This window comes from Oncorhynchus mykiss, chromosome 32 (genome assembly GCF_013265735.2).
Source record: "Oncorhynchus mykiss isolate Arlee chromosome 32, USDA_OmykA_1.1, whole genome shotgun sequence".
In the NCBI taxonomy this organism is placed as follows: domain Eukaryota; kingdom Metazoa; phylum Chordata; class Actinopteri; order Salmoniformes; family Salmonidae; genus Oncorhynchus; species Oncorhynchus mykiss.
In genome coordinates this window covers 29017167-29043641 of record NC_050572.1, presented here as the reverse complement: position 1 = coordinate 29043641, position 26475 = coordinate 29017167, and the positions used below count along the sequence as shown (strand labels likewise).

The 26475-nt window shown below is 43.6% G+C and overlaps 1 protein-coding gene across 1 annotated transcript; it reads right to left on the bottom strand.

The window, feature by feature from the left end:
* Positions 1-1210: 1210 nt before the first annotated feature.
* Positions 1211-26081, bottom strand: LOC110489420 (immunoglobulin superfamily DCC subclass member 3-like). Its single transcript, XM_036970997.1, has 15 exons — positions 26063-26081; positions 23436-23489; positions 21288-21599; positions 18626-18770; positions 17712-17842; positions 17191-17328; positions 14837-14995; positions 6736-6901; positions 5436-5686; positions 5020-5184; positions 4023-4211; positions 2852-2962; positions 2469-2598; positions 2077-2200; positions 1211-1315 (listed from the first exon to the last, which is right to left on the bottom strand). The coding sequence occupies exons 1-15, from the start codon at positions 26079-26081 to the stop codon at positions 1211-1213; spliced, it is 2199 nt and encodes a 732-aa protein (XP_036826892.1).
* Between the last annotated feature and the right edge of the window lie 394 nt (positions 26082-26475).

Genomic DNA, 26475 nt, shown 5'->3' with positions numbered 1-26475 from the left:
CAACATAGGAGGTGTTGTCGCAGGTATGATCACCAAAACGGCATGCCTACATCTTGAAGGAAATTGACGGAGAATTACCAAACCTGTTGGACCCCCTCAGGCTTCGAACTGGACGGAGTTCTGCCTCAGCAGGTCCCTGGTAAGGACAAAGGCTTGTGCTCGTGACAAAGGATGGAGTGGGTTTGGCTAAGGCAAGTGGACAGGGTGTGGGGATGGTAACGCTCAGCCACTGCCACAGTTTGGCTCTCCATGGCAGTCATTCAGGTGGGCATCCTGATGCTGGGCGGTGGCTGGCACGGGACTCTGGCATTGGCACAAAAAGTGAGGGGGAAGGGGGGATCAAGGGTATAGGATTTATTTTGGGGTTCTGAGGTAGGCTTGCTAAAGCAGCATCCATCAGGCTAACGTTAGCCTCAACTGTGACTTGGACAATCACATCAGACTGAGGTAGCTATCTTTGGAGGTAGATTTTGGTTAGAGTGGTTTGGGTAAATGTGGGGGAGGGTTGTGGTTGCCTTAAATGGTTCCTCCGGACATTGAGGCTAGTATGGTGATAAAGACAATCAACTCAATAAGGCTATTAGCAAGGCCGCGTCGTCACTTGTGTCTATTAAGTATTGCAGAGCTAAGGCTAATTAAAGATAATGTAATGTTCCCTGACAAGAAGTTAGCAGGAATTCTCAGTGGAGTTTAGAACACTTAGTGCAAAGATTTCCTAAGTGGACCGGAACGTATATAGAGATCCTAAAAGGCCCCAGTAAGTCATTATATTTGGCATCAGCTGGGGCCTTATTAGCACAGTGTGAATGCATGTACTGTTACCAAGGGGACATAATTGAAACAGAACATTTTGGTTATATCTGCTCCCCTTGGCAAGATAAGAAAGCCCAACATAATAGGACGGCATCTGTAGGAGGAGGCATTTCTCAAGGCTAGCGTTCTGAATTCACATGTGCACGTGCACAGAACAGACTTTGGTTTAAGAGGAGGGAAGGCGAGAGAGTACAGTGGAAACATGGAGCCTTTTTTTTTGTTAGCAGCAGCAGGTTTGTTGGTGGATGGATAGAACTATGGCGGACCCCTGGCATCACAGGACACTAGGGTGGCGTGTGGATGGGGATTTGGTTGGGCAGGCGAGGTGGAGTATCCATCAAGAGGCAAACTGTTGGGATGGAGGGTAGGTAAGGGTTTGGGGAGTTATTGGCCAATGTTAGCCTGTGCCCATGCCAGGCAGACCAGACGAGTGCTGCTCGATGAGGACCTGGCATTGGGCCGGACGCACCGGAGCCCCCCCATGACAGGTGGAGTCACGACTCTGGAAAAGAAAGAAAGACAAAATACAGAGTGTCAGTCTATCATTTATTCCTCCTTTTGTCCACTGATGATTGCTTCTGCATTGTTGTTGACCAATCATCTTGTTCACAATTTCTACTCCTGGACTTAGTAACATCGATATTGTTCAACACAGCTCTGGGGATCCAATTCAATCAAATAAAAAAACGAAGTGCCACGTTAACCCCAAAGCTTTTGAAAAACACACCCTAGTCTCTAGAACACCTTGAAGTAATATCCTTTTTGCTTGACGTGGTAACAATGTTTCGTTCAGTGGTAAAAAATCCAGGCTTGATTGACTAGAGCCCTGAGGCTTGTAATCTATCATGGGGTCAGAAATCACAGATGGATGAGATCTAGATCTCAGATCGAATAGTTGGATGAGCTTGTGACAACAGAGAGATGGGAGTGCGAGCATGATCGATCAATTCATCCTGAGATATCGGATGTCCTGAAGGTGTCAACTTTGTTTTAGAAACTGAGTTACAACTGGAGGCCAAACTACTGTGACGTCAATGCATGTGTCCTGGCAACCCATATCCTGCAGCTCTGATGTCATCGATGATTCAATTATAAGACTACGACCTCTATTTAGCCACCTCCTATCTGTTACAGGGATGAAAATAGCCAATAGAACCGTGGGCGAACAAAACGAATGGCCACATTGCGTGAGAGGTTAGCTTAGTGTTTGCTGTGCAGTGAATGAGTCAGTATGCCAATGTCTCAGCGCACCGGCCCTCCTACCTGAGGCACTAACTCCAGGGTGACTTCTACAGGACGAGTGACCCCCTCTTTGGGGATCCCGTTTTGTCCCAGCTGTCCCCGGTCCTCCCCTCTTGGAACAGACCAGCTGTACTGAGTCCCTTTACTGCAGAACAAACTGGGGACATTAATACATTTCAATATAACATGCATACAAGTCCACTGTAAAAAAAACACACACGGCTTCACAAATACAACTAACATGTAATGTACCAAAGTTGACGTTCACAATCTCACACTGACAAGATAAATCATAGGCGATCAGGATATATCTAAAGTTTACCTGGCCTTAAAAACCCAATCTTATAATGAAAGTACAGTACTAGAAGCAAAGCAACACCTAGTGGTTCCCAACAGGTAGGGCCCCTCCTTACCTGTGACGGTATCCAAACATGAGGAAGAGTACACAGAAGATGATGCAGGCCATGCCGATATGAATGCCCACCACTATACCACCCATCGAGCCCTCGCTCTCCTGTCTACAGGTACACTGGTTCTCCCCACCTGCAACCAAGAAACACATGATGAGTACATCCATACATTCATTAGCCCGCACAAATACAGAGCCAGAAACATTATGAGAAAACATATTCTATCCTTGTGGCAATGCCAAACACAAGTCTAACTAAGAGATTCACCCCCAAATAAACTTAAAGCAAAAAGGACAGAAGATTACCAAATAATTAATACTTGTCTTGAAAATAGTGTTTATTATGCAGTACTGACTCGACTCTAATATTTATTGGAAACTCACCACTGGTTTTGGCACTGCTGCCTTCTTCTGCCAGTGACACCAGCCTCTTGGAGCAGTCGCTCTCGCCGTTCCCGTTATAGGCCACTAGTTTGACTTCATACACCGCGCCGGTTTCTGCAAGAACAAGTCATAAGGCGACAGTGCCACATTATAAAATCCCTTCGACAATTTCGAAGGTCATATTTTTTTTAAATGGGGAGATATTGAACAAGTTTTATTGACTGCTTGCACGATATAAGCCAAGCTATTGATTGGGCGATTGAAAGAGATTGAATTTTGGGAACATGTCGTTTTTCACTCTTCCCTGGAATGTTCCTTTCCCCTAATGCCTCCCTCCCTAACCCACTTACAACTGTCTTTCCTCTCACTCTGTCATCTCTATCTTGATATCTCCAACATCCTCCCATGTCTCCCTCTTTTAATCTCTCAATATAGATTTAGTCATTGCTACAGTATGAGAAAGCTTATGCAATGCAACGATGCCGATCAGTAGTTGACACCAACCCATCCAGTAATTTTCCACTAGGTGGCTTTACATGTAACATCTCTTTTTTTTTTTTTACAGATCCAGCAAAACATGTCAGAAAAATAAACTAAAGGAACATTCGAAGGTCTCCTTTTCACATTTCGTGAAAGGATATTACGTTTATCTTCCATGCGCATGGTAATTAACTCGCTGTCTCATGATCATTCAAATATGGGGTAATTGTTATTCTCGGCACCACTACAACCTTTTAAATCCAGCACTGGCCTGAAGATAACCTCATTGGAAAATCAATATCACATTTCATCTTCTTCAGAATTTTCTGACATTCAGTTATAGGAATAAAACATGTGGCGGCAGTGCAGGAGTATAGGAGTATAGGAGTATAGGAGTATAGGAGTGATTCAAGGTCCACACATGAAAGATTGGACCCCAGATGGGTGGTTAAGAAGACTGCTATGAGGGGAAAGAAATGAAAACTGCTGTATTACACGAGGTGTAAGGTCAACGTATTTGAATGATGACAAAGTCTTTAAAAATTATTTTCAATTGTAACACTTTTTTATAATTTAATATATTATTATTTTATACCATCAAATATAATAAATGTAATCTCTCACTCTCTCTCACTCTCACTCTCTCTCTCTCTCTCTCTCTCTCTCACTCTCTCACTCTCACTCTCTCACTCACCAAGGCGGGAGATGGTGTGGGCATTGACGTGGCAAGGGAACTGAACTGGCCCCTGGAAGTCGGCATGGGGGACCCTGCGGTAGGTGAGCCTGAAGCCCTCTGCCTTGCCAGGCTTGCTGGGGAGCTCCCATAGCACCTGGACTGCAGTGGAGTTCACCACCTTGGTGAAGAAGGTAGGGGGAGAGGGCACTACAGGAGGACAGATGAAGATTAGAACATTGGATGTGAAAAATAGAAATGAATGAATGATTGAAAAGGTCAGCGGAAAGATAGAAAGACGATAGAGATGGTTAGAGAAGCAGTTTGAATGAGAGATTGTGTAGTAATTCAATTCATATAGAGAGAGAGAAAAAGAGAAGGGTGAGGATGAAATGATGATAGAACTCAAAGAGATAGTAAGACAGGGAGGAAAAACAAGGGAGTGTTTATCAGTGACCGTGGATGATTGGAATAGTATATGGGAAATGAAATAAGTGCACAGACGTGGAGAGAACAGATGAGAAAAGTGGGATGTGAGATGTAAAATTGATGAAATTACATAAAGAGGGGGAAGAGGCGATAAGCACCTTTGATCGATCACAGGTTGTAAATAACCAGGCAGACTATCAGACCGTAGAACCATTTAAAAAAAAATCTCAATCTTACCCCAGCCATATTCTAAATCTTATACTAGTCTAGCTACATCATCCTAAGCACTCTGCTGTCCGCTTTGTGCAATATACATGGAGCTACTGTATTTGGGGTAGGGGGAAGTACAGTTTGACATTTTCTCCCATAATATAATAGATGTTTAATTATTAGTAATGTAATATTATCTATGTTTAGGAATGCCTATAAATGTGAGTACATGTTTTCAAATGTTTGCAAATAATAAAATACTCATTTATTAATAGTATATGTACACTATAGGTATCATACACCGTTTATAAATGGTTATTGTTGAAAGTAATTATGAAGTGTAACTGATCGTAGCAATAGCATGTTCCTGGTGACTTACCGCCCCCTAGTGTTGTGGCCACCACAGTGCTGGACTGCTGGCTGGCACCCAGTGGGGAGTAGGCCTTGAGGTAGATGGAGTAGGTGGTGGCTGGCTCCAGGTTGGTGAAGTCATGCTGGAAGGTGGTTTTACTGACTGCCTCCTGCAGCTCTCTACTGTCTGGCTCTGGGGGGAACAACAAGCAAGTGTTATCATTAGGGTTAGGTTCCATTGCAGCAGGCACACTCAGTCAAGTGCAGCTACAGTGTTTAAAAGAAAACAAAATACTATCTCAATTGCTTAAACATCTGTCCTTAGTAAACATATCATTAGGCTGGCTTTCACCTGGCCAGGTATTTTACATCAGCACAATGGAGGAGAAGAGGCTAGCTTTGCTTTGAACGCTGACAGAGTATCACACAAAGACTCTCACTCACCGCTGATCTTGCGGATGTGGAGCACATAACCGATGATGCCGTCGGTGAACTCTACGGGCGGCTGGATCCAAGCGAGCTGCAGGGCGCTGGGGGAGAGGGCGGTGGCCGTGAGGCCCTGGGGGGAGTCGGGCAGATCCTTGGCCAGGGACACGGCCAGACGGGCGCTAGCCTGGTTGGTGCCGGCCATGTTCTCAGCGATGCACTGGTAGATGGCCTCGTCCTCCGAGGTGATGCGCGTCACGGCCAGGGTGCTGGACGATGGAGATTAAAGATGATTTTTTTCATCATTTATTTGAGTTAGGACATATTAAAACATTGGTATATTGGGTAAACAACAAGGGTTCGTTTCTAACAGATGGGTTGGTTGGTTGTATGAATATGCATTCAAACAAATATTCAGATATACAACGGAATTATTTGTGATTCAAAACATAATCAGGCAGCTAATGAATCCCATCCTCTCGTGTTCAGTGCAAATGCAGAACTTCAGCCTACTTAACAGAGAGATATGTCAGCCACTGTCGAACAGTGCCACCTTGAGGTGGAATATATGAACTGCTCTTCTGTAGGTCTGACCAGTCTTGATGAGAATGATATCATACCAGCACTAACTGATTTATATCAATTGAGAGAATGGGACCATGGTCCCAAAGCGTACACATCATTCAGTTAAATTGGTAATTCATAAATAATGTCTCGGATATGTCAAGGCAAAAACATTAAACACAGGATAATGGAAAGATCAACATTATTTAAAATTAGATTTTACACATATTTCACAATTTCTGATCATGGACTTTAGCCTAAATCAACTGCTAGTATGTGGGAATAACAAAATCATCTCTATTGCTGCCCAACAAAAGTAGTTTGTTTCTGCTTTCAGTGGACAACCTTGGTTCCAGAGAATCTGGATATTGATTTGGGGGTCTTTACGATTCCCCTTGGAAAAAAATCTACAGGAAACGCTGATTTTACAGATTTAGCGTCTATTGTCGACAAACGTTTTACTTGCAATGATTTTGATATGTGTTTGTTTTACATACTTAAGCTGAATGCACTGACTGTAGGCCTAATTCACAATAGATAAGACTAAATGACAAAAAAAACATACATGTAAACCCAGGGGTGTATTCATTATATAACCTGCTTACCGTTTAAGAACGGAAGCAAACACAACAAAACAAGAGTTTATATTGTACAAATTCAGGAAGGCCCCTCCCCGTTTCATTCAGTTTGCTTCCGTTTAAGAAATGTTTTGCAACAGAATCGGCGGAATGAATACACCTCTGGTGTACAGTACCTGTTGTTGTTGGTGAGCTTGACATTGTCACCGGGCATCAGGATCTTGCCATTCTTCAGCCAGATGAGGTGAGGCTCGGGGACGCCCTGGGCCACACAGGTGAACACAGCACTGCCTCCCGCTGGTTTTGAGACAGACTGCGGCCACTGCATGAACTCAGGGGGAGCTGGTGGGAAGAGAATTATGTAAATTCAGCAAAAAAAGAAATGTCCTCTCACTGTCAACTGTGCTTATTTTCAGCAAACTTAACGTGTAAATATTTGTATGAACTTAACAAGATTCAACAACTGAGACATAAACTGAACAAGTTCCACAGACATGGGACTAACAGAAATTGAATAATGTGTCCCTGAACAAAGGGGCAGGGGGTCAAAATCAAAATGAACAATCAGTATCTGGTGTGGCCACCAGCTGAATTAAATACTGCAGCGCATCTCCTCCTCAAGGACTGCATCAGATTTTCTGGTGTTACCCCACCAGAGATGTTACCCCACTCTTCCACCAAGGCACCTGCAAGTTCCCGGACATTTCTGGGGGGAATGGCCCCAGTCCTGTCTAGTCCAGCAACGGTGGGTTTGTGCCCATAGGTGACGTTGTTGCCGGTGATGTCTGGTGAGAACCTGCCTTACAACAAGCCTACAAGCCCTCAGTCCAGCCTCTCTCATCCTATTGCAGACAGTCTGAGAACTGATGGAGGGATTGTGTGTTCCTGGTGTAACTCGGGTAGTTGTTGTTGCCATCCTGTACCTGTCCTGTAGTTGCCATCCTGTACCTGTCCCGCAGGTGTGATGTTCTGATACCAATCCTGTGCAGGTGCTGTCACTGTCTCCTTTTAGCGCTGCCTTAGGAGTCTCACAGTACGGACATTGCAATTTATTGCCCTGGCCACATCTACAGTCCTCATGCTTCCTTGCAGCATTCCTAAGGCACGTTCACACAGATGAGCAGGGACCCTGGGCATCTTTCTTTTGGTGTTTTTCAGATTCAGTAGAAAGGCCTCTGTAGTGTCCTAAGTTTTCATAACTGTGACCTTAATTACCTACCGTCTGTAAGCTGTTAGTGACCGTTCCACAAGCATGGGAAACAGTGTTTAAACCCTTTACAATGAAGATCTGTGAAGTTGTTTGGATTTTTACAAATTATCTTTGAAAGACAGGGACATTTCTTTTTTTGCTGAGTTTATTTGTTGTAAGTGTATTGTGTATGTAAGTGTATTGATTCATCTTTGTATCAATTGCATTTGCTTGTGATACTATGTAACTTTGCATGAAAGTAAAATATAGGACTAGCACTTTCAAAAAGTCAAGAGGGGAGGTGGAGGATATGAGGAAAATGGGAGGAGGCCCATAAGAGAGGAGAAGAGAGGAGAGGAGACGAAAGGAGAGTAAGCAGGTTAGTGATTTGGAGTGATGAAAAGGTTGTTTGGAGAAAAGATAGGAAGAAGGCAGAAGAACAGTTGTACAAAAAAAGAGGAGGATGACAATAGAGGAAATATTTTGAGGGTGAAAGTAGAGAGAGGGAAAACGGCATTGATTAGAATGACAAGGCCTTTTGGGGGAGAGCATTGAGTTCTATGTGCTGTCAGTCTCATAATGAACTATAGAGGGCAGTACTGATCATGTTTTTGGGCAGCTGTACTATCATATAAAGGTGGTTATGATCATTGCAGTCCTTATAGTAAGGACCTTGAGAAGTGAATGTGATTTGATCCTATCTCTAGACCCTATAGTTTTATACAGTTTCCTCTAACTTGGTAGAAACACAGCTCTCAAATCTAACTATCTAAATACACAGTAGGTCCCTGAGTTTGTCCTGACCATGTGACCTGACCAGGAAACACTTTGTCCTTAGTTATTGTAGCCTATAGCATACTACCCACATTACATATACGTCAATGTGTATCAATACATACAAACATCTCTACATCTACCACAACAGATCGATAAAAACATTCCCAATGATTTCCCCTCCTCTTCCCGGAGCTTGAACTTAACACATGGAGAGCCTAGACTTCCAGAGGACAGCCTAGCCTAATCTAACCCTAACCCCAGTTCCCACTTCTCTATCCCCCTTTGACCCTGCCTGGCCCTCTGGTGTCCCCGGGACAGATGCAGGGTTCGTCGTCCCGCCTGACACCAGGCTCAATAGCAAACAATGGGACATGCATATATGTAGAGACCCCCAGCCCCTTTTCCCCTAAGCATCTAATTGATCTATTGACACTGACACCCCCTGAGCCCCTGTCCTTACCCCTCCCTGGCTGAGACCCAGAGAGACTGGGCCTGGGAAGAGAGAGAAACAGGGTCCAGTGGGAGGTAGAGAGGGAGGGAGGGAGGGAGAGTATGAGAGAAGACAGAGAGAGAGTGCGATAGAGAAGGGAGAAATATAGAGAAAGGGAGCGAAAGAGATGGAGAAAGAAAGAAAGAAAGAAAGAAAGGGAGAGAGATGGAGGTAGGGATGGAGAGATGAGGTTGTGAGTACTGGAGGGTGTGTGTGTGTGTGTGGGGGGGGGGGGGGGGGGGGGGTCAAGGGTCATAGAGACACCCATTAAAATAGAAGACCATTAATCAATGGAGGCATAGATTTTATATTCCCCAAACTGCTTTCCCTCTGATGGGCCCCAATTTCTTTAAACATACGGACACCAATACAGATCCCCAGGATCTATAAAAGGCTTGGAGGGAGTTGTTGTTGAGCAATGGCCGTCAAAGTGTCTTTTGTCTTTTGCTTGTTTGTTTAATCGGTAAGAGGAATGTTGAGGGAGATGTGAGGACATAGAGAGACATTAAAAGAAATTGAATTGCAAGAGAACTCATGGAAGTTAATCTGAAGTTCACTTCAGCCTGTCTTGTAGCTAGCTGCCTGTTTGAGTTTGTCATTAAATCTAAGGCATTGCCAGCTGTAGCACTGAGCACTGTAGCATTTAGGTTAATGGCCTTCAAATATGTCTACACTATGTTTTTTCCATTATATTTCACACCGAATTCTCACAGAGCTCTAATGGATGATGTACAATAACTTGAAATTGAGAGTGACTATATCATGTCACTACTATGTCATGTCACTACTATATCATGTCACTAGCCTGATGATGTATCATTTAATTATTGGAGATGATAGCATGCACTGGTTTCAAACACCCAGCCTGCTGTTGTTCTGTGAAAGGGTTGAGTTTATGTTAGGAGAGATGATGACAGCAGGGAGGGACTAGTGAGGGATAAATATTGGGCCGATTGTTGGGAGGGGCGACTGGAATGGATGTCTGAAGCACAAAGGGGGTGTTTTTTGTGTGTGTGTGTCACGTGTGTATGTGTGGCGGTGAATGTGCGCGCATGTGTGTGTGTAACTGTGTCATCAGTCTACACCCAAATAGCCTTCTCTCGCCAAGACTCCAGGTACACTTCACACTTCAGCAAAACAAAATTGGTTTAAGTGGAATGTAGAAAAACTCATTTTCTCACTCTTTTTAATACATGGTCTGAACACCCAATAGAGGTGGAGCCAAGGAGAGAATTGCTGTCCATCCCTTCAGCTGATCAACTGTGTCTCTCCAGCTGAGATCTAACTGTCAGCTTCAGTGTCCATACATCAGGCCAATCCATAGCACGTATTGATCAATTAGACTTTTAGCAGAGTCTTAGACCTGACCTTGAGTTTCATCACCAGGGACATTCCTCATCACCTTCCTTGCTTTGTTTAGCTTTTTTGTCTTTTGTGGTAGGAGTATATTTTTGAAATATATCACGTAGGTTATGTTGTTACTAGTTATAGTTTCCTAGATAGTGTGAATCAGAGTTGTATAGAGATCCTTATACAGTATGACTTGAACATGGCCCTCGCCTCAGTTACTTCATATACATTGTGTGAAGTATATTTATCAAAAAGTAACTGATTTAGTTCTAACACAATTTATTTTGTAAATCGGGTTTTGGACTATGTTATACATGTTTACATAATGGACACAATTTGGTATGTTTCTAACATGTGTTTTATAGTCCGCTTACAAAGTATGACGGTGATGTTTTTAAGTTTCTACATTCTGATGTTTATTTTTTTCTAATCCATGCGGTGTGTTCTGTCACTGAAGTGACACATTCATGAAATAATGCCCTATTTCCAAATATGTATGTTCTACTTTCTGACATATATCCCGTTTGGTTCTGACACTCATATCTAACATGAGCAAGTCCCCCTCAGTAAGCTGACAGCTGTGGGATATGCATTTTAAAGCATTTCAACGATTCCAACCTTCTCCACATTTTTCATATCAAAATGTTCTACCCCAAAAAAAAGTCTATGGATGAGGGGATGGTTATAACTGGCGCTCCATTCAGAGAAAGCAGTCATCACACAATGGCCTGGCACCCTTTGTGTCCCCCCTCACTCGGTGTGTCCCCCTGAACTCTGTCCCCCACCTCCTGACCACCAGCTGTGACAAGAACAACTGCCCCCCCACCCCCACCCAAACACTGCAGTAACGAACGACAGGGGGTGGGGACTGGGGGAGTGGTCACCTTCCTCCCTCTTTGGGGATGCATCTGTCTTACCCTCCTCCACCCCCTTCTCTCTCTCCTTCCATATCTGTCCAGTCCGGTACAGTGTCCCGTCCTCTCTCCTCCCTGACTTTGACGATTTTCCTGTAGCAGGCCCTCCAGGACAGGGACAGGGGTAAGGGATGAGAGGTGATCCCTCCCCTCCCCTCCCACACACAATGACCATCTTCACCTTCTGCTCCTTTTTTCTCCCTCATTCTTTCTCTCCTCTCTCCCATTGTTCAAATCTCTGGCCTTGCATCTGTCCTGTCCTATCCTGGCTGTCCTCCTGTCCTGTCCATGACCATGACCATGACTGGTTCAAGAGCAGAAGGGAGAGGGAATTGGAGTGTCTGTCATGAGGACAGTGTGTGTGAAAGAGCAGACCTCTATGCCCTCCAATAACCTTTAAGCAGTGCATATGGCTAAGGGTTTCCAACTTTAAAGTAGGACTTTCAACTTGTGTGGAGTCTGACATCATAATAACAGCATGATATCTCAGGGTATTCCATATTATTCTATATTATCAGACTTGCCTTATTGGTAGAAATAGGGAACAAAAAATAGATGAATGAGCTAAAAATAGATGAATGAATTAGTCCCATGGTCATTGCTATTCTATATGATTTGTGCCTAACCAATATGTTTGTATTATTATTATTGGGTGCAGTATGGCAATTCTAAGTCCATACTATGGTGGTGGATTGTAGCTACAGTATCAAGTATCATAGAAAATATTGAGAGGACATTCTAGCTGAATATACCTCGAGTATCACACTTTGAAAGGGACTAAGATTTTAGGTCACTTTGGGCCTCCATTTGACATTGACAATGTCCATGGACCAATAATTTCACCCATTTCATGTGACCACCATCCTAAAAAGCTCTTTGTTCTTTTTTCTTTAACAAATAGAGAGAAATTAATTAATTAATTAATTAATACATTAAAGACCACCTCGTCCAGGGCCAATCCACTTGTGAAAGACTGATAGGGAGAACTATTGATTGACCAGGTCAAAGAGGCTGACACAACATGGATATGGGAGAGCCTTAACAGCTGGGTGCAAAGTAGAGTGATTTAAATGGAATACGGGGGTGAAGGGATATATGGATATCTAGGTTACATGACTAAGATGTAGGCCTACCTTCTTTTAGTTTTTTACTTTCTAAGTAATATTTTGCTAGCTTGGTATCAGGTAACATTTTGCTAGCTATAGGTTACATTTTGTTAGGTATTATGTAAGGTGTTGGTAGCTAGGGATTGTAACTGTTTGCTTACTACTAGCTATTGTAACTAAGCAAGCAAGCCTTGTCGAAACCAGAACGCCCATAAGGGCAAATCAAATCAAATCAAATCAAATTTTATTTGTCACATACACATGGTTAGCAGATGTTAATGCGAGTGTAGCGAAATGCTTGTGCTTCTAGTTCCGACAATGCAGTAATAACAAGTAATCTAACTAACAATTCCAAAACTACTGTCTTGTACACAGTGTAAGGGGATAAAGAATATGTACAGAAGGATATATGAATGAGTGATGGTACAGAGCAGGCAGGAGCCTATCTCCTGTTTCTGTAGCTTGAGGCAGCTTTATGTATAAGTACACCCCCTGGGCAGGACGCTAGCCTATCACGGGTATTGTCACTAGGTATTGTAATAAGTCCTTCAAAACAACTATATTTGGCTAAATCATTAAGGAAAAGCTAAATACATTGTAATATACTGATTGACTTTGAAAGTGCAAATGCATTATTAGATATATTACATCAACATCAATATATTGCATATACAGTATCAGTTACATATTCAGTGGCAATTATTGCTTCTAGAGAGGCAGGGGAGAAAACGCATGATTACATTCTGATATACAGTGCATTCGGAAAGTATTTAGATCCCTTGACTTTTTCCAGATTTTGTTTACGGTAAAGCCTTATTCTAAAATGTATTAAATTGTTTTTTTTCCCTCTGATAAATCTACACACAATACCCCATAATGACAAAGAAAAACTGTTTTTTTTTTACGTTTTAGCAAATGTATTAAAAATGGAAAAATGAAATATCACATTTACGTAAGTATTCAATCCCTTTACTCCCTTTACTACTTTGTTGAAGCACCTTTGTCAGTCTCTGAGCTCTATGGACAATTCCTTCATGGCTTGGTTTTTGCTCTGACATGCACTGTCAACTGTGGGACCTTAAATAGACAGGTGTGTGCCTTTCCAAATCATGTCCAATCAATTGAATCTACCACAGGTGGACTCCAATTAAGTTGTAGAAACATCTCAAGGATGATCAATGGAACCAGGATGCACCTGAGCTCAATTTCGAGTCTCATAGTAAAGGGTCTGAATACTTATATAAATAAGCTATTTCAATGCATTTGCAAAAATTACAAAACAAACTGTTTTCACTTTGTCATTATGGGGTATTATGTGCAGATGAATGAGAATCCATTTTAATCCATTTTCTAATAAGGCTGTAATGTCACAAAATGTGAAAAAAGTCAAGGGGTTTGAATACTTTCCAAATGCACTGTAATCCTATCCATAGTTGTTTATGGTAGGGCAATTTTTTTCTTATTATGTTGTTGGTCACTCACATTACCCAGAGATGGTCCTTAGTATATTGGTCAACCCTTAGGATAGCCAATTAAAATGGGGGAGAGTGAAATATGAGGAGGGTGAACATATGGACAGTTCCTGGGTGATGGATGGGCCTGATGGATGAGGTATTGGTAGCAGTGGACACACACACACACACACACACACACACACACACAAGTCCAGCTGGAGACCAGTGTCAATGTTTAATTACAAGTGGGAACTCAGGGTCTCTCTCGCGCCAATAGTATCACCAAAAACGACCAACCCCCATCCCCACCTGCACCTCACCCCTCCCTTCAAAGCTCTAAGGGGGCCAAAGGTGAGGTGAAAGGGTGGAGCTTGGGTATCGACTCCTCTCTCCCAAACTCACCCATTTTCCTTCCCTTCCCTGGCAGAAGTCATGGCCAATACAGGTCATGTGATGGCATCAGCAAATCCCAATAGCCCAAAGCTCAAACCCTACACCCATACACCCCCACCCCCATCACCACCACCACACTTTCTGGACATGGACCCCCCCATCCCCTATCCTGCTCCTGTGATCACGTGTATCTGTCAGTGTCATGGTCAGTTGATGGTCATTTACTGACCCAGGATAAAGCTTTATCAATGTGATCAGCAGCACTGGGTTGAAACGATAGAACCATTGGCTAAGGCTCACTCTGTGACTTGTAAAGCTATTCTTGGAGGATATCACTTACTGTATAAATGCTTAATTAATAATTTAAACTTTACTTTGACTCAGGCTCTGCCTCTTAGTGAGGTGAGGCAGGTACAGTATTACCGTTTGCATACTATTGTGTTGACCTTAACTGTACTCTCCTGGCTCTGATATTTTATTTTCACATTGTCATGTTCAGCACAGTGCTAATAACATTGGTGGATGTGAAACTAGGCCAGCTCAGTACAACCTGGCTCGGGTTACTTCGGCATAGTAGTGTGAAAAGGGTTAGGAGGGAGCTCACCTTGCACCACCAGTCTTCCCAGTGCAGTACGCCTCATCCTGGTCCCGGGGCGGTTGGCGGCGCACACGTACACCCCTGAGTGCTGCAGCGACACGTCCGAGATCATCAGGTTTCCAGTGCCCAACACCTGGATGCCCTCCACCCCGATGGAGCGCCCATCTGGAGAGAGCACACACACACAAAGGAATAAGACATAGGCCAACCAACATAATACAAAAAAACACAGGGTTTAATGAAAATCAAGTTTGAAACCTTAAGTTTATAGGAGGGTTGGTTGTTTAGCAACAAAATCAACGCGTGCACAACTATGGGGCAAAACAGGTTTGGCTTAGATTGTTGACAACATGTAAACTAGATTTCATATCCAATGTTTATTAAAAACATAAAGTTGTACAATGAGCACTTGTTGTCTCAAATACAGCATTACAGTTGTTGGTTAGCTAGCTTTCACATTTTTGCCATGTTAGCACAGTCAAAACACCTCAAAACAAGATATGGTATCAAGAAGAAGATAAAACTAACTAAAACGAGCCACTTACGATTCCCTACACGGCAGTTTATTGTCATTGTTGCTAGCTATCTGGCCATCCACAATCACAACAACAACAGCCTTCTGCCCCATTGAAGGGGGCACATTGTTTTCGTGACGTTCTCAGCTCACTCACCTATAGAGCAATATAGTGCATAATACGCAGAATAGCTAATACAGAGATCAACTCATTGTTTAGCTACAGTCGTGGCTAAAAAATTTGAGAATGACACAAATATAAATTTTCACAAAGTCTGCTGCCTCAGTTTGTATGATGGCAATTTGCATATACTCCAAAATGTTATGAAGAGTGATCAGATGAATTGCAATTAATTGCAAAATCCCTCTTTGCCATGCAAATGAACTGAATCCCCCAAAACATTTCCACTGCATTTCAACCCTGCCACAAAAGGACCAGCTGACATCATGTCAGTGATTCTCTCGTTAACACAGGTGTGAGTGTTGAGGAGGACAAGGCTGGAGATCACTCTGTCATGCTAATTGAGTTCAAATAACAGCCTGGAAGCTTCAAAAGGAGGGTGGTGCTTGGAATCATTGTTCTTCCTCTGTCAACCATGATACCTGCAAGGAAACACGTGCCGTCATCATTGCTTTGAACAAAAAGGGCTTCACAGGCAAGGATATTGCTGCCAGTAAGATTGCACCTAAATCAACCATTTATCGGAGAGGAGAGCGGTTCAATTGTTGTGAAGAAGGCTTCAGGGCACCCAGGAAAGTCCAGCAAGCACCAGGACCGTCTCCTAAAGTTGATTCAGCTGCAGGATCGAGGCACCACCAGTACAGAGCTTTCTCAGGAATGGCAGCAGGCAGGTGTGAGTGCATCTGCACGCACAGTGAGGCAAAGACTTTTGGAAGATGGCCTGGTGTCAAGAAGGGCAGCAAAGAAGAATGTTTCCATTACATTTTTCTCTCCAGGAAAAACATCAGGGACAGACTGATATTCTGCAAGAGGTGCAGGGATTGGACTGCTGAGGACTGGGGTAAAGTCATTTTCTCTGATGAATCCCCTTTCCGATTGTTTAGGACATCTGGAAAAAAGCTTGTCTGGAGAAGACAAGGTGAGCGCTACCACCAATCCTGTGTCATGCCAACAGTAATGGTTGTTGATGTGTGGGTTTGCTTCTCAGCCAAGGGAGTGGGCTCTCCCACAATTTTGCCTAAGAACACAGCAATGAATAAAGAATGGTACCAACACATCCTCCGAGAGCAACTTCTCCCAACCATCCAGGAACTGTTTGGTGATGGACAATGCCTTTTCCAGCATGATGGAGCACCTTGCCATAAGGCAAAAGTGATAACTAAATGGCTCGGGGAACAAAACATCGATATTTTGGGTCCATGGCCAGGAAACTCCCCAGACCTTAATCCCAGTGAGAACTTGTGGTCAATCCTCAAGAGGCGGGTGGACAAACAAAACCCCACAAATTCTGACAAACTCCAAGCATTGATTATGCAAGAATGGGCTGCCATCATGTGGCCCAGAAGTTAATTGACAGCATGCCAGGGCGGATTGGAGAGGTCTTGAGAAAGAAGGGTCAACACTGCAAATATTGACTCTTTGCATCAACTTCATGTCATTGTCAATAAAAGCCTTTGGCACTTATGAAATGCTTGTAATTATACTTCAGTATTCCATGGTAAAATCTAACAAAAATATCTAAAGACACTGAGGCAGAAAACTTTGTGGAAATTAATATTTGTGTCATTCTCAAAACTTTTGGCCACGACTGTACTATCATTAACTCAGTGTGGTATAAATTAAGGCTAATGTATGCCATTCTGATTGTATGAGAACAGTTGTTACCCAGCCTGCTCCAGGACACAATGGGCCGGGGGTTCCCTGTGGCAATGCACTCCAAAATGGCTGTCTGGTGGACGGTGATGGTCAGATTCTGGGGCCCAGAGAGGATAACTGGCTCCTTGTAGATCCTGGAAGCCTCACCTGTAGAGAGGGAAAAAGGACATGAACAAAGAGAGAGAAGATAAGACACTACTGTTAAACAGGTTCGTCGGCTGAACCAGACCGACCATGTTCGGACTTTGGCTTTAGCCTATAGGGATTTTGTCAACATTTATGTGATTAGCATAAACGTGGCCAGTTTAATATTCTTTATAGTGTCCAAAACAACTAAAATATAGATTGAAAAGCTACGTGCACTATTGACAGGTCCCTCTAATTATATGATCTATACTGTAAGGGCTGGTTTCCCAGGAACAGATTAAGACTAGTCCTGAAATAAGATGCGCTATCAATGGAGAGTCGCCATTGAGCATGCTTTTTAGTCCAGGACAAGGCTTCATGTGAGTGGGGTCAGTACCACTCACCGGTTACATTGAGCACAGCCTCATGGCTGAAGCGTGTGTTGGCGATGTTGGAGGCCACACAACGGTACACCCCGGCATCAATCCGCCTCACACCAGTCACCTGGAGGATACCCATTGGCAGGAGAGTGTACCTGGACAAGGGAAGGGGGAAGGGGAGAGGGTTTAGAGAGGTGTGAGTGCACAGGTAGATGTGACATATAGTTCGGCTGAGAATTTTAAAGTTAGCTTCTTTTTCAAAATCTCTGTCTGCAGCATGGTAGCTACATCGCTAATGTAGCAATTTATCTTGCAGGGTGACACCAAGCGCCAAGTTCATTAGCAATCATCCCAAAATAATAACATTATGAACCGTGTGTGTCTGTGTGTGTGCATATGAGTGTATAGGCCTATATACACTGAGTGTCCAAAACATAAGAAACCCCTTCCTAATTTTGAGTTGCAGACCCTTTTGCCCTCAGAACTGCCTCAATTTGTCAGGTTTAGACTACAATGTGTTGAAAGCGTTCCACAGGGATGCTGGCACATGTTGACTCCGAAGCTTCCAACAGTTGTGTCAAGTTGGCTGGATGTTCTTTGGGAAACTGTTGAGCGTGGAAACCCCAGCAGTGTTGCAGTTCTTGACACACTCAACCCAGTGCACCTGGCACCTACTGCCATACCCCACTCAAAGGCACTTAAATCTTTTGTCTTGCCCATTCACCCACTGAATGGCACACATACACAATTCATGTCTTAACTGTCTTAAGGCTTAAAAAATCCTTCTTTAACCTGACTCCTCCCCTTCATCTACACTGATTGAAGTGGATTTAACAGGTGACATTAATAAGCTTTACCGTGGATTCACCTGGTCAGTCTATGTCATGGAAAGTTGTTCGTAAATGTTTTATACATTCAGTGTATTATGATGATGTTACCTGTTGTCGGTAGTAGTGAGTGGGGTTCTGTCCCTTTCCCAAGTGATGTTGGCCTCGGGCACACTATTGACCTGGCACTTGAAGCGAGCCACACCGCCATCGTCCACTGACATGGACTCTGGGTGTGTGTGGAACTTAGGGAGGGCTGAGGAAGAAAGAACAAAAGTTATATCTCCATTTAACATTTATTGACACGGGATATTCGAATTGAGAGAAAATCTCTCTTTTGCAAGAGGAGACCTGGTCCAAGATGAGCAGCAGAGCCTACAATATTATACAAAAATATATATCTATAAGATGTACATATAATTAATATGCACATGCACAACATATGAAAGTCGTTCATTCGGTCACGTGTGTGTGTGTGTGTGTGTGTGTGTGTGTGTGTGTGTGTGTGTGTGTGTGTGTGTGTGTGTGTGTGTGTGTGTGTGTGTGTGTGTGTGTGTGTGTGTGTGTGTGTGAGAGAAAGAGAGACAGCGAAGGGAGAGGGAGAGAGCGAGAGAGAGAGATGGGGGGGCTTTGGGATTTGTGTGTTGAACAATATGTGTAGGACAGTTTGTGTCTGTACAGAATGCACGTGTTTATCTTAAATCATGTCTGAACACAATGCTTTGTGTGCGTGTGTGTTTTGTGTGTGTCAGTACACTTAGTGGGGTGTACCATTCACCACCCACAATGTCACAAAGAAACACAAGAGATGAAAAAGTCTGAGGTGGTCTCAGGTTGCCAGATATGCAATTAAGGTGTTCTCAGCGTGGAGCATCATGTATAACAGTCTATAGATTCCGATGGGGTTTTGGGTTGCCAGGTATGTGACAATGGTGTTCGCAGTATGGAGAACAGAACAGACTCTCCTGTTTTGACAGAAGGGGGACTACATGTAGTGATCTCCTATAGATAAGACAAAAGCCAGTGTTTGGCCTCCACTGTTTTTATGACTTCTGAGTAAAGCAGGGACATATAAATAATGTCTGGTAAAATGACTGTAGCATTACACTGGAGTGAATGGGAGGACCTGGTAACATTCACTGCTGGTTCTCTCCTAAATCACATTCAGAAGGGAATATTATTGACTAATTGTGTGTTTGTGTAGCCAGGCTACACATTGAACATATTACTCATTGTAAAGCCCTGTTCACATTACCCATAAGCACTCCGTTACGAATTTCATGCATTTCAATGGGGACGTCCACAACGGAGGGAAAATGAAACGCCCCCTTGCGTTTGACGGCTCCGTTGCGAGCGAGACGTCGCATACTTTGACATTTTCCAAACTTTGCTTCGTCTTCAATCCAGCCAGAGTCCGTTGAAGAACAGAAAGTTACCAAACCACAGCAGATGGTGAAAATATTTGGTTTTCGGCGATGTCTTTCTGGGATAGCTAGAAACATATAAACCATTACCCATTATATTATATGACTGTTGCCTCCCGTTTAAGTTTATTGTGATTGTAATTATATTTTTTTAAATTATAATTATTAGGTGGAGGTCGCTAGCTACATTGAGGTCCTGAGTGCTCTGGAGCAGGTTTTCATCAAGGATCTCTCTGTACTTTGTTCCATTCATCTTTGCCTCGACTAGTCTCCCAGGCCCTGCCGCTGAAAATATCACCACAGCATGATGCTCCCACCACCATGTTTCACCGTAGGGATGGTGCCAGTTTACTTACAGACATGACGCTTGGCATTCAGGCCAAAGACTTCAATCTTGGTTTCATCAGACCAGAGAATATTGTTTCTCATGGTCTGAGAATCCTTTAGGTGCCTTTTGGCAAACTCCAAGCAGGCTGTCATGTGCTTTTTACTGAGGAGTGGATTCCTTCTGGCCACTCTACCATAAAGGCCTGATTGGTAGAGTCCTGCAGAGATGGTTGTCCTTCTGGAAGGTTGTCCCAACTCCACAGAGAAATTCTGGAGCTCTGTCATAGTGACCATCGGGTTCTTGGTCACCTCCCTGACAAAGTCCATTCTCCCCCGGTTGCTCAGTTTGGCCGGGCGGCCGGGCGAGTCGCCACCATTCTTCCATTTAAGAATGATGGAGTCCACTGTGCTCTTGGGGCCCTTCAATGCTTCAGACATTTTTTGGTACCCTTCCCCACAATCCTGTCTCGGAGCTCTACGGACAATTCCTTCGACCTCATGGCTTGGTTTTTGCTCTGACATGCTCTGTCAACTGTGGGACCTTTTTATATACAGGTGTGTGCCTTTCCAAATCATGTCCAATCAATTGAATTTACCACAGGTGGACTTCAATCAATTCGTAGAAACATCTAAAGGATGATCAATGGAAACAGGATGCACCTGAGCTCAATTTCGAGTTTCATAGCAAATGGTCTGACTTAAGATAGGTAATCTTTGCATTGATACAGTCTTTAAAATTAGTTATTTAGCTACTGTATTTCTAAGTGAAATTAGCACAAGTAGTGATTGGCTGGTGGAGAGCAACCATGCCAGAAAGAGTAAATTAACCATTTCCTTTAATACTCAATACTATCATGTCTTGTGTTGTGTATGGATAGATAGGTGAAGTGTTTTCGGTTTATTGTACTGTATGTGTATTGACTGTTATATATGCCCTCTACATAAGTGACTGTTACGTAGGTCACCATTACATAAATAACACTAGTGAAACATAAAACAGTATGTAAGGCAGGTGAACTCACATGCCAGCTGAACCCGGGCCTTGCGGCTGACCAGCATGCCAAAGCGGTTCTGAGCGGCGCAGTCGTATTCTCCAACATCTGTCTCACTTCCGACTCTGTCTAGTCGTTTCTGGAAGCTCTGGATGAAGAGGGTCCCATTGGGCAGCACTTGTACACGCTCCCCCACAACTACGGGCACCCCGTTCTTGCGCCACGTGATCGAGATGGAGCCCTCGCCCTCTACCCGGCAGTCCAGCATCAGCGGCCGATCCCGCACAGCGATGACGTCACTGGGCTCCAATAGGATCGCCAGCTCCTTGGCACCACATACATCTAGAAAGGGGCGTGAAGAAGATCATTGGCTGTTAAGGTTGAGAACATCAGTGTTGGTTCATTTTGTAGACTAGTACAGTGGGGGTGATGCTATTGCATGTGTCTAATCACCCACTATGAGTGAATTCACTAAGGAACTTAATGTTGGCTATATATAGTAGCTTACCTGTTCACCCGATCACTTTAAGATCAGTTAAGAGGACCAGTAAGGGAGATTGATACTCTGACCCTATGGGACAATCATTAAAGGAAAAACTTCAAACTGAATTTGTAAACTATACCTCACAGAACTTTGTACTGGGGCATTGAACATGTCATGGCGGGAGCCTTGCCTGTCTCTAATACATTCATACACCAAGATTCCTATCCCATTCCCTATGTATCTGTGTTTACAAGCAAAGTCTGAGACGCAACAACATAAAAGGGGACCGGAATAGAGATGGACAGCCACGTTCGTCAGGGGACGAACTCTTCCAACCCCAAAAACTGCCCTTGACACTCTACACTGGCCAACTGATTGATGGCTGTGTTAGTTCCGCGTCCAAAACACTTTTACTGAAACCGGCCACAATAATAGGGCTGAATGCCGGGGAGTCATTGAGCCAAAGAGGGCAGGAACAATGGCTGAGATGGAGGCAGAAGACTAGAGAGGGTTAGTGGGGTCAAGTTAGGAGAACTTCTATTGAACCAAGCGCAGACCGGCAACAATGGCGCAGTGACGACACTTACACTTGTTTTTACCCTACCTTCCGACAACCCCCTAGAAAGTCCCATCACCATAAACCTACACCCCCACCCCCTATGGGGGCCATCTGCCCCTCTTATGCCCCCCCCCTGCATCCCTGCCTCCCTTTCACCAAGGCTCCGGGGTGACTTTCCCATGCCACTGGATCACCCCATTCGCCTCTTGAAGTTGACCCCACCAACATGGCAAGTCTTCCCAAAAACCGCTGTCCCGCCCTGACCCCTTAAGATGGCCGTTCCCTTTCTCCCAGCTGTTGAAGTGGGGGAGGGAAAGGGAGTCAGAGAGTGACACACCCGAAAACCCTCAATGCCCCCTGCTCTTGAACTTGCATGATAACCCGCACCATCAAAATAATGGAGAACTTTTGCATAAGTTTATCTGAACTGAATAGTCATTTACACCATTAAAACTGTCTACACTGTATTTCTGATCAATTTGATGTTATTTAATGGACCAAAAAAAGGCTTTTCTTTCAAAAAACAAGGACATTTCTAAGTGACCCCAAACTGTTGAACGGGAGTGTAGCTCTCGCTACTTTGCACAGAAGGATACCTGTTTTCTAAGGGTACCTTGCCAAGCCTTAAAGAAAAAACACTTTTCATTAGTCCACTGTTGATAGAGCCAAACAAAAAAATGTGACACCAGCTGTCATGGTTTTCATTTTGCATCATCATGATGTTGTCGCCGGTGATACTTTGCTTCATGCAAAACCTTTTGGGACTGTATCAACAGTTAACTAATGAAACAAATACCAAACTATATATATATTTTTGGTTGTTGTATTCCACCCCTTTTTCTCCCCAATTTCGTGGTATCCAATTGGTAGTAGTTACAGTCTTGTCTCATCGCTGCAACTCCCGTACAGAGAGGCGAAGGTCAAGAGCCATGCGTCCTCCGAAACACAACCCAACCAAGCCGCACTGCTTCTTGACACAATGCCCATCCAACCCAGAAGCCAGCCGCACCAATGTGTCAGAGGAAACACCGTATACCTGGCGACCGTGTCAGCATGCACTGCGCCCGGCCCGCCACAGGAGTCGCTAGTGCGCAATGAGACAAGGATATCCCTGCCGGCCAAACCATCCCCTAACCTGGACAGCGCTGGGCCCCATGGGCCTCCCTGTTGCGGCCGGCTGCGACAGAGCCTGGACATGAATACAGAATCTCTAGTGGCACAGCTAGAACTGCAATGCAGTGCCTTAGACCACTGCTCCACTCGGGAGGCCCTCAAAATATAGTTTTTGAGTGGATTTTCCATTTAAGCTTCTACAGGCCCAAATTGGTAAGGTCAGGTTCCAAGTTCAGCTCAGAACAACATAATGTATCACATCCAGGCTGCATCACATCCGGACATGATTGGGAGACACATAGGGTAGCGCACAATTGGCACAGCATCGTCCGGGTGTGGCCAGGGTAGGCAGACATTGTAAATAAGAATTTGTTCTTAACTGACTTGCCTTGTTAAATAAATAAAAAATAAATACAACATATATGGTATTCACACTTTTCCCACATTTTGTTATGCTCCCGCATTAATTTAAAATGGACTAAATTGAGATGTTGTGTCACTGGCCGACACACAATACCCCATCATATCAAGGTGGAATTATGTTTTTAGAAATGTTTACAAATTAATAAAAAATTAAAAGCCGAAATGTCTTGAGTCAACAAGTATTCAACCCCTTTGTTATGGCAAGCCTAAATAAGTTCAGGAGTAGAAATGAGCTTAACAAGTCAAATAAGTTGCATGGACTCACTATGTGTGCAATAATAGTGTTTAACGTGATTTTTGAATGACTACATCATATCTGTACCCCACACATACAATTATCTGTAAGGTCCTTCAGTCGAGTAGGGAATTTCAAACACAAATTCAACTACAAAGACCAGGGAGGTTTTCCAATGCCTCGCAAAGAAGGGCACCTATTGGTAGATGGGTAAATGTAAAAACAGCAGACATTGAATATCCGTCTGAGCATGGTGATGTTATTAATTACACTTTCGATGGTGTATCAATACACCCAGTCACTACAAAGATACAGGCCTCCTTCCTAACTCAGTTGCCGAAGAAGAAGGAACCCGCTCAGGGATTTCACAATGAGGCCAATAGTAACTTTAAAACAGAGTTTAATGGCTGTGATAGGAGAAAACTGAGGATGGATCAACAACATTGTAGCTACTCCACAATACTAACCTACAGAAATTACTGAGTGAAAAGAAGGAAGCCTGTACATAATAAATTATTCCCAAACCTGCATTCTGTTTGCATTCTGTCCAACAATGATCAACAACCAACTTGACAAAGCTTGAAGAATTTTTTTAATACTAATGTTTAAACATTGTACAAAGCTCTTAGATAGTTACCCAGAAAGACTCACAGCTGTAATTGCTGCCAAAAGTGATTCTAACATGTATTTAATCAGAGGTGTGAATGCTTACGTAAATTTGATAATTCTGTATTTAATTTTCAATACATTTTCAAACATTTCAAAGAACATGTTTTCACAATGTCATTATGGGATATTGTGTGTAGATGGTGGTGAAAAAAATGTATCAATCCATTTTTATTTCAGGGTGTAACACGAAGAAATGTGGAATAAGTGAAGGGTAATGAATATTTTCTGAAGGCACTGTGTCAGTATAATGGACCAACATATTTTAGATATATGGCTTTCTAAACCCAGTTCAAATTGCTAGGCCACAGCCCAACTTTGCACTGAATAGCCACCATAATAATATGCATCTCTATACGCATCGACAAAGAGATTGATCAAGGGTCCCCTTCTTTTGTGTCCGGATAAACGTATTCACAATGCTCTAATCTGGGTGATGTGATGCCTTCAAGGCAGCAATGCAATCACTATGGCCACGGCTGCTACATATTGCTAGCTAGCGACAAGAAATTGGGTGCTAGATTAAGGCCTTTGAAGTTAGCCCACATGTGCTCTCTCTCTCTAAAACAGTCAAATGTTGACCCAACTATGCTACTTATCCATTATTACCACGTGGTCTGTTCTTATATGGATATGTGATGGAGTGCTCAAATTAGAGGATGAATTCAATTTCAGAGGTGGGGGGTCCGAAAATAGTTTTTGGGGGTTTTCCTGAGCAGCAGGGATCCCCCACTCTGTCCTCACCCTGGAGGCTGTGACCCTAATCCTTCAGGGGTCATGAGAGAGTTGGAGAAGAGTTTATGGAAGGGAGGAGGGGATGGAGGGATAGAGGGGACACTTGGATCCGGCCACCAGGTCTGTCACATTCACCCCCCCCCCCCCACTCGGTAACCAATGTCTCCTGGGCCGCTGGCCCTGAACTTTACAAGCTATTGTGACGTGGACCAGTGATCTTCTTAGCCAGGCACCCACACCCCAAAAAGAGAGGGAGAGAGAGTGAAAGGGGGTCCTGAGCGCCGGGATAAGGCAAACCTACGCAAATCCCCTCATTGATTGCGTTATGCTTTCCTCTAGCATTGCCTTCCCTGTCTCTCTCTATATCTGTTTGAGTGGCAGCCAGCTACGGCTAGACTATGACTGAAGAACCAGTATATTAAAACTGGGCCCTGGACCAACCTTCCACACAAAGTACTATAGGCTTTAATAAGGCAATAAACATTCTATTGAATGGACTTGGATGGAGTGGTTGGCTGAGAAACTCCTGCTTTACAGGGCTGTAACAGTGCAATGAAGTTTTGAGGCAAGGAGAGAAAATTTGGTCTCACATTCGTAATCAGGTGGCATATTTGATCAAAAAAATACACTGACTATTGGCCTTAGTGTTGTAATCAGTAGTGCATCAAATGTAGGCTGCACTTGTGCTGAAAATGTCTAAAAGTAGAAAACACATTTTTAAGCTTGCAGGCATAATGACTTAAAGCCTGCAGGCATAATGACTTAAAGCCTGCAGACATAATGACTTAAAGCCTGCAGGCATAATGACTTAAAGCCTGCAGGCATAATGACTTAAAGCTGCAGGCATAATGACTTAAAGCCTGCAGACATAATGACTTAAAGCTGCAGGCATAATGACTTAAAGCCTGCAGGCATAATGACTTAAAGCCTGCAGACATAATGACTGAAAGCTGCAGACATAATGACTTAAAGCCTGCATACATAATGACTTAAAGCCTGCAGA